The 8,048-nt window shown below is 47.0% G+C and overlaps 1 protein-coding gene across 2 annotated transcripts in view; it reads right to left on the minus strand.

Moving 5' to 3' along the window:
• The window catches only part of TEP1 (telomerase associated protein 1), a 58,435-nt gene that overhangs the window by 4,486 nt on the left and 45,901 nt on the right, over positions 1 to 8,048 (minus strand). Inside the window, exons 42-51 of one of the 2 annotated variants that reach the window (XM_006163067.3) lie at positions 7,672 to 7,832; positions 7,317 to 7,430; positions 5,086 to 5,193; positions 4,575 to 4,707; positions 4,424 to 4,500; positions 4,188 to 4,320; positions 3,954 to 4,090; positions 3,670 to 3,794; positions 2,008 to 2,151; positions 1,754 to 1,850 (exon numbers count right to left, since the gene is read on the minus strand). In XM_006163067.3, the coding sequence (XP_006163129.1) occupies positions 1,754 to 1,850; positions 2,008 to 2,151; positions 3,670 to 3,794; positions 3,954 to 4,090; positions 4,188 to 4,320; positions 4,424 to 4,500; positions 4,575 to 4,707; positions 5,086 to 5,193; positions 7,317 to 7,430; positions 7,672 to 7,832 (1,229 nt within the window). Of the gene's footprint in view, positions 1 to 1,753; positions 1,851 to 2,007; positions 2,152 to 3,669; positions 3,795 to 3,953; positions 4,091 to 4,187; positions 4,321 to 4,423; positions 4,501 to 4,574; positions 4,708 to 5,085; positions 5,194 to 7,316; positions 7,431 to 7,671; positions 7,833 to 8,048 lie in introns of those variants that run through there. The other variant, XR_003546967.1, reaches the window with a different exon arrangement.

The raw sequence follows: 8,048 nt of genomic DNA on the forward strand, positions 1-8,048 counted from the left end.
ATCATACTACATATAAAAAAAAAAAATAGAGAGGCCGACAGGTGAAGTGGTGGTTAAGGAGCTGAATTCTCACATGGCTGACTGCAGTTCAAATCCCAGACCTGGCAGCATTCTCTCTCTCTCTGTTTCTCTCTCATCAAATTGAAGAATATTATTAAATAAAATTAAATAAATAATTCTTAAAAAAAAAAAAATTAGAGACCACCAGCTGGCATAATGGTTACATCACTGGACTCCCACATGGTTGACCATGGTTCAATACGTGGACTCAGAGGCTTGAAACTCACACTAGGTACATAAGCATGCATGTCCAAAATCCCAAGAGGGGGATGGAGGACAAAAGACTTCAATGTGACCATCCCTCTGGGGGGGCAATTCTAGCTTTCTGCCTCTCTGTCTCTCTGGCAAGTGTGCATGCACTATAGAAAAAAAAACTTTCTTAAAAAACAAACAAACAAACAAATCCGGGGACCAGCAGATGGCATAATGGTCACATTACTGAACTCCCATATAGTCAACCACAGTTTAAGTCCTGGACCTGGCAGCTTAAAACTCATGCTGGGCACATGTGCATACATGCCCACAATCCAGAGAGAAGACTGCAGGAGAAGAGACCGCAATGTGGCCATCCTCCCTGGGGGGAATGTGATTTCTCAGCTTCTGTCTCTCTGTCTCTCTGGCGAATGCATGAGCCCTATGGCAAAAATCTCTCTTAAAACACACACACACACACAAGAAAAAAATAAAAAATAAGAACATACACACACACAAGTAAAAAGACTCTTAGGTTTATGGTTTTTCCTTTTTTAAAAAAAATAATAGAATCCTTTTTTTGTACTAATGAAATCTAAAATGGAAACCCAATATATTAGGTTGTTGAAAATTTTTGTGTAGAAAAATATGACTGTTTTAAAAGACCTAATATAAGTACAGCCATTCTGGTTGAAGGAGGATAAGGGGATTTGGAGACAGCTTCCTTTTCCTACTCTTATCCTCCATACTGGGCCCTAAGGTTTAAAAAACCTGGTCCTAGGGGCTAGTCCATGACCCGGTGGTTAGATCCCACCTGGCTAACCTGGTTTGCATCCCAAATCTGGTGTCTTAAAAAATACACTGGGCTGTGGGCCGGCAGGCAGCATGCTGGACTCCCACATGGCCGACCACAGTTCAAGTCCCGGACATGGTGATTTGCTTTCTCACTTTCTCTCTCTTTCCTTCTCTGGTCAAATTAAAATAAATACATAAATAAGTAAATTTAAATAAAATAATTCTTTAAAAAAAAATACACTGGGTTGGTCTGTGTGTGTGTCCCAGATCCCAAAATGATGGAGAGGGACCAGCAGGTGACATGGTGGTTGAGCAGCTGAACTCCCACATTGCCGACCACAGTTTGAGTCCTGGATCTGATGGCTTGCTTTCTCTCACTCTCTGTCTCTCTCTCTCTCTCTGTATGTGTGTGTGTGTGTGCATGTGTGTCTCGCTAGTGAGTACACATGCCCTATAGCAAATTAAAATATAAATAAATAATAGAATATACAATTAAATAATTCTTTAAAAAAAGAAAAGGATGGAGAAACAGAGAACTGCAACATAACCACACCCCCATGGGAGGTGCTTTCTCCATCTCTCTGTCTCTGTTTCTCTCTGGCTAGTGTACACACCCTGTGGCAAAGATTAAGTACAACAAAAGCAGGAACAAAAACAAAACAGTCATCCTAGACAAAAGTTTCACGCATACCCAAAGAGGACTTACTAAAAAATATAGAACTCCAGGGTCCATGGGCTGCAGAACAAACACACCATACTCCTTGTGGGTGGACAACATCAGAGGATGGAATGTATAGCTCCTCCTGGTATGTAAGAAAGAAAGAGGCTGAGCCTGGCAATTAAAAGAGGAGCACTTCTCTTTAAGACTCCAGTGTTTTAAGTGTGATTCAACTTCACAACAACCACTAACTCACTTTTCCTTTTTCCAGGTCAAGAGGAAAGCAGTATTCTGGATCTTACCAGATTACAGAGGGAACATCCCCTGGCTTCATGAGCAGTAATTCCAACTCTGCTTTGGCCAACAGAAGGGAGTGACCATCAGGGGCCAGGGCCAGACCTGTCAGCACTCCTGTGTCTTCCTGCAGAATTCGGTTCAAGCAAAGACTGTAGCTCAAAAAAAGAACATGGAGAGAAACATGCTACTTTAATCAAACCGTCTCAGGCTTCTCAGTTCCCCATGAATTTCTCAAGAAAGAAGCAACAAAATATATTACCTTTCTTATAAATCCTGTTTTTCTTTCTGCTCTTCTTATATTAGTATTCATCATCACAACCCCTTATTTGCTCAAACCAAGAACTGCTAACATTCTTGTCTTTTTCTTCTCTCCTTACGTCTGACTGATAAATAAACCCTGCGCTCCCTACCAATAACACGGGCCTCAGTCTGTCTCTCCGTCTCGTCGTCAATGCCCAGGTCAAGGCCCACATTACTCTCCCTGCCTTTAGCATTTCTCTACTATAATCCATTCTCTATGCTGCCACCAGAACTCTCTTTTTCTTTCTTTCTTTTCTTTTTTAACTTTGCGAGAGGATGTGTGTCCTCACTATAGAGAGACCGACAGACGGGGAGAGGGAGAAAGCATCCCCTCAATGAAGTGTGGTCATCCCGCAATCCCTTTTCCTCTATTTTCTCATCCAGTCAAGATTTGGACATTCATGTACACACCTCCAGCATGTTTTTCAAGCCACCAGGGCCAGGATTTGAACCACATGGTTGGCCACTTGGGATCCAGCTCCCTTAACCACTAGGCCATGAGGCTGGCCCAACCAGAGTTCTCTTTCTAAAATTCAGGTCATTATTCTACACCAATGTCTTAGAGCTGTGCTCTCTACAGTCTAGCCCTAGTTTATCTTCTTGCTCTAACCCCCTCCTCAAATCCACCAGGAATCCAAAGACTCGGCTATACCCAGAACACACCACACACCTTCATGCCTTATGGTTCCGAATACGCCTCATTTTTTAAGTTCAACCTCAAATTTCATCTCTTTCCTAGTTTCTCAAAATCTGTAGTTCTAGGAATATATGTGTGTGCACGTGTGTCTTCATTATAGCACTAATCATGTGATATCATTGCTGGTGTAATTATATCCACGTTCCTCTACTGTGAGCTTCCTCAACTAAAGAATACGTTTCATGGGACCAGCAGTTAGCATAATGGCTATGTCCCTGGACTCCCATGTAGTCGACCGCAGTTTAAGTCCTGGACCCGGTGGCTTAAAACTCATGCCGGGCGCGTGTGCGTGTGTGCCGAAGATCCCAAGAGGAGAATGGAGGAGAAGGGATTGTGGCGTGGCCATCCCCCCTGGAGGGTGATTTCTCACTTTCTATCTCTCTGTCTTTCTGGCGAGTGCACGTGCCCTATAGCAAAAACCTCTCAAAACAAAGAATACGTTTCAATTGTTTCCAGTTTACACAGCCTAGCGGCTCAGACCTAAGGCATCGAGTAGGGACTTGAGAATTATTCATTTAAATTTACAGGGCCAGAAGCAAAAACTAACTTCCCACTCAGTAACCAATATCTTATTAACCTAGTTCAGAAGCAGAACTGGCACGATGTGGGTAAAATCCCAGGTATGAGGAGTTTATCGTTCTACAACGTTAACCCAGCTGCCTTGGTTCACCTGAAGTTTCTGGGTGTCGAACCCATCTGCATTTCCACTTGCCACTCGCTGATTTTCTCGTCAGCACTGAGAACAAAGAAGGTGTGTGCCGAGTACCAGATCAGAGCGCTGACACGGCCTGGAGCCTGGGGTATACAAGTTCAAGTCCGTATTTCTGAGGGGGCAAGGCTGACTTTCTCCCCTGCCCCCCAGCCACATATGCAGCCTCTCACTCTGACATATACCATCAAATACACTGCCGGGCAGAATTCACACAGACCAACAATGAGGTTGCTCCTGCTCACCTGCGCTGTGGCCACGGCCTTAGCTTCCTTCCACAAGGTTAGCTCCCCAGCCTGATTTCCAGACACTGCCATGGAACCATCTGGTGCCCAGGCCATGGCAGTAATGGCTGTGGAACTCCTGGGTGCATACGTGCCACCTGGAGAAGAAGGAAGTGATTCACCAAGAAGTGGTCTCCTGCTGGGATACAAGAGATAACCCCTTTCATGCCTCACCTCTCTCCGTGCCTCACTCACCTGCTTCCTTAGGCACCTGCCAGAGTCGTACAGAACCATCCTCTGAGGTGGTCAGCAGGAGACCTGAGGTCTCTGAAACAGCAGCTGCACGGACTGGGCCACTATGTCCCAGGAGGGTGTGTGTTTGGCACACCTAGGAGGAAGGGATGGAGATGGAGACTGGAGGTTGACACTGCAGAGGGTTGTCCTGTGTACCCTCTCCACCTCCCCCACTCTAGTCCTTGTTGGGAGCTCACCGAGAGTGGATGCCACAACCGTGTGGCCCCATCCAGTCCAACAGTCACCACCAGGAGCTCCGACCCAGGTTGTCCAGCTTATAAGACATAGAGACTTAATTAGAGAAGGGAAGAGACAGCAGGGAAGGAGAGGTGACTGACATTCCACTACCTGCACGAGGTTCCAGGACAGCTGCACAGTGGCTTATGGGTCCTGAGTGAGCAGGGATGCTGGTCAGCTCCACGCCCTGATGGTTCCACGCTTTCAAAGTCCCATCACGGCCCACAGACACTATGTGCTCCTCCTGCCCCCAGAGCACAGGGTCAGAGCAGCATCATACAGCATCATACAACATGGGAACTAGGACTGCTTCAACTAGGTGTGGGCCAAGCATTAGGGGCTTGGAAGATACCAAAGAGTGAGCAGACCTCAGGAATAGTGGGACCTAGTGCTCAGGATGGCCATCCTGCCACAAGTCAAGATGCTAAGAGGCTGAGTTTTCATGTTCCATTCTCCTTCCCCTCCACCCACCCTCAGCCTTGACACCGTACTCCAGTCTCAAGCATCTCTTTCTAGGCTTCGTTTGCCTTTGGGATTAGATACCCAATGCATCTAGTCTCCCAACGGCCTCCTGCCACCCCACCCCCCAGAAACACTTGATGAGCCCCCATTGCCTTCTCACCATAGCTACCACGGCGCTCACAGCACTCTGATGACCCAGGAACTGACCAAGCTGCTGTCCTGACTGTGGGTCCCAGAGTTTCACAGAGCCATCACTGGAGCAGGACACCTGAAGGGGCAGAAGGGGGACGAGTTTTTTAATGGGCAACCAGCACTTCTTAACGCTCTCCAAGCGAGGTGGACGCAGTATGCCTGTGATTATGAGCACAAAGGGTGCCAGGCAGTGGCACAGCAGCCACACAGGTGGACCACGTGGGAACGGTCTGGGGTTCGTGTTCCCGGCACCGTGCGTGCCTGTGATCCAGGCCAGCTGAGACCAGGGGTACACAGCGTGTGAAGACCCTGCTGGGGTGCCTGTTTCTCTCCTCTGTTTCTCATAAAATACATAAATAGATAGATAGATAGAGCACACATTCTCCTGGGTTCAAATGCTGGCTCTACCTGGACCAGCCTATAGAGCAGTGGTTAAAGTGGCTGGATCCTAGATAGGTGACCGCATGGTTCAAGTCCCAGACCCAGTGGCTTGAAAAACATGCCAGTGTTGGGAACCAGCAGTTAGCGTAATGGCTGTGTCGCTGGACTCCCACGTAGTGGACCGCGGTTCGTGTCCCGGACCCGGTGGCTTAAAACTCACGCCGGGTGCGTATGCGTGCGTGCCCAAGATCCCGAGAGGAGAATGGAGGAGAAGGGATTGCGGCGTGACCATCCCCCCTGGGGGGTGATTTCTCGCTTTCTGTCTCTATGTCTCTGTCTGGCGAGCACATGCGCCCTACAGTGAAAATCTCTCCAAAAAAAAAAATAAAAAACATGCCAGTGCATGTGCATGCATGACCAAAATCCTAAAAGAGGGAAAAACAGAGGAGAAGAGATCGCGACCTGACCATTCCCCAAGGGGGGGAGGGTGCTTTCTCCTTTTCTCTCTCCCTTTCTCTCTCTCTCCCTTTCTCTCTCTCTCTCTCTCTCTCTCTCTCTGTCTCTCTTCCATGAGTACAGACATCATCTGGCAAAATAAAAATAATTAATTACTTAAAAAAAATCATTTATTTATTTAATTCCATTTGTTTTTATTATTATTATTTTATTTGACCAGAAAGAGACAGAAAGAGAAAGAAAGGATAAGTGAGAAAGCAAGCCGCCAGGTCTGGGACTTGAACTGTGGTCGCCATGTGGGATTCCAGTGCTTAATCACTATACCACCTGCTGGTCCCTAATTACTTATTTATGTAAATGGAAAGAAATAGTGCTAGTTCCATCATTCCTGACTTTGTGATCTGAAACAAATTTCTCCTTGAGCCTTGGGTTTCTCACTAAATAAGGATAATGATAATGTGGCTAATCCATATGATGGTTTGTGGGGCTGAGTGTCTCTGTATAAAGAATTTAGCATATTATGGTACTCAGTGTGCATATAATAAATAGTAGCTACTGGGGTCATTAGGTGGCGTTTTGGTTGAGGTGCTGGACTCCCACATGGCCAACTGTGGTTCAAGTACCAGACATGGAGATTGCTTTCTCACTTTATCTCTCTCTGATTCTCTCTCTGGTGAGTACACATGCCCTATAGCAAATTAAAAACATTAATAATAACAAATAAAATTAAACAAACCTTTGAAAAATAAATAGCAGCTCTTGTTCTTGTAATTGACACAATGTCAGCAGACAAATCCAGATAAAGGCAAAAATCTTCAGTGCCAAGGTAGGGAATGGAGAACTCTAACAACCTTATTCATCTAATACTCCTTTTTCATCTCTTTGGGAACAATGCAGGGACTCTGCTTTGGGGAAAATAAACTTACCAACCTTGAGTGCATAATTTGAGACATTTTGTGCCTTAGAACCAAAAAATTTAGAGCAGTATTTTTTACCTGCAAGGACAGGGCATTCCAGCCCTGGAGAGATAGTACTGTGCTCTTGAGCAAGGCTTTCTTATCATAAAGTTTACTGGCTCAGCTTTATCACTGATAGGACCTTGGAAACATTATTTATTCTTGCTGAGCTCAATTTCCTTGTCTGATAAATAGTGATAAAAGTAGCTCCTACTCTAAAGGGTGCTGCCAAGATTCAACAGGGCATTATACGCAAAGACCTTCATTCAATGCCTGGCACACACTAAGGGCTCAGTAAATGGTAGCCATTACTGATTAATGGGTGCAAGAAAGAAGATGAGCTGGGTAGTGTTGTCTCCCCAAGGAACCCTGCTGAGCTCCAGGCTACCCCTGCCCCTTCACTCACCAGTAGGTTGTCTTTAGTCCAGGCACAGCCAGTGACCCAATCCCGGTGACAGGTAGGGAAGGAGCGAATCATAACAGGGGCTGTGGGTGAGCTCACGTCCCAGCAGAAGAGACTCTGGAAAGGTCCCAAGAAGAGGTGTCAGGAGAGGGATCCAGGACCACAGGAGGGAGATGGGAATATCAGGGCTGTTTTGGCAGACTCAAGGGAGGAGGGCATGCATGGAAGCAAAGGCAGACAGAGCCACAGGAGATGAGGCAAAGCAAAAAGTAGGAGGAAGCAACAGAAAGTGTGCTGCTAAGTAATCTGGCAACTGGAGGGGCTATGGGCACAGGGCCTGCATCCTTCTGCAGCTCACCTGGTCCCTACCCCCCGTGGCCAGGCTGCCTCCATCAGTGCTGAAGCAACAGCAGCTCACAGGGCCCTTGTGTCCCCGGAGCTCAGTGCCACGGGGAAGGTCTTCTGCCTTGCACGGCAGTGTCAGCAACCACCTCGGCCAGAGACGCACTGTGAAATCCTCTGCATTGGAAATAGACAAGAGGGCTTCCTGAGAGAGGAAGCAGGACAAGCCAGAGAGGCCAAAGACAAGGCGATCACAGGGGCTGAGGACATGGCGGCGCCAAGGGAGGGATACAGTGAGTCACAGGCTGTGAGGAGGCCAGGGTCAAGGGTCAGTCACACACCCGGCACTCTCAGCTCCTGCCAGGAACTCAGCTCCTTGTCTCCAACTCTGCT

The sequence above is a fragment of the Tupaia chinensis genome, unplaced genomic scaffold (genome assembly GCF_000334495.1).
Source record: "Tupaia chinensis unplaced genomic scaffold, TupChi_1.0 Scaffold141372_1, whole genome shotgun sequence".
Lineage (NCBI taxonomy): Eukaryota > Metazoa > Chordata > Mammalia > Scandentia > Tupaiidae > Tupaia > Tupaia belangeri.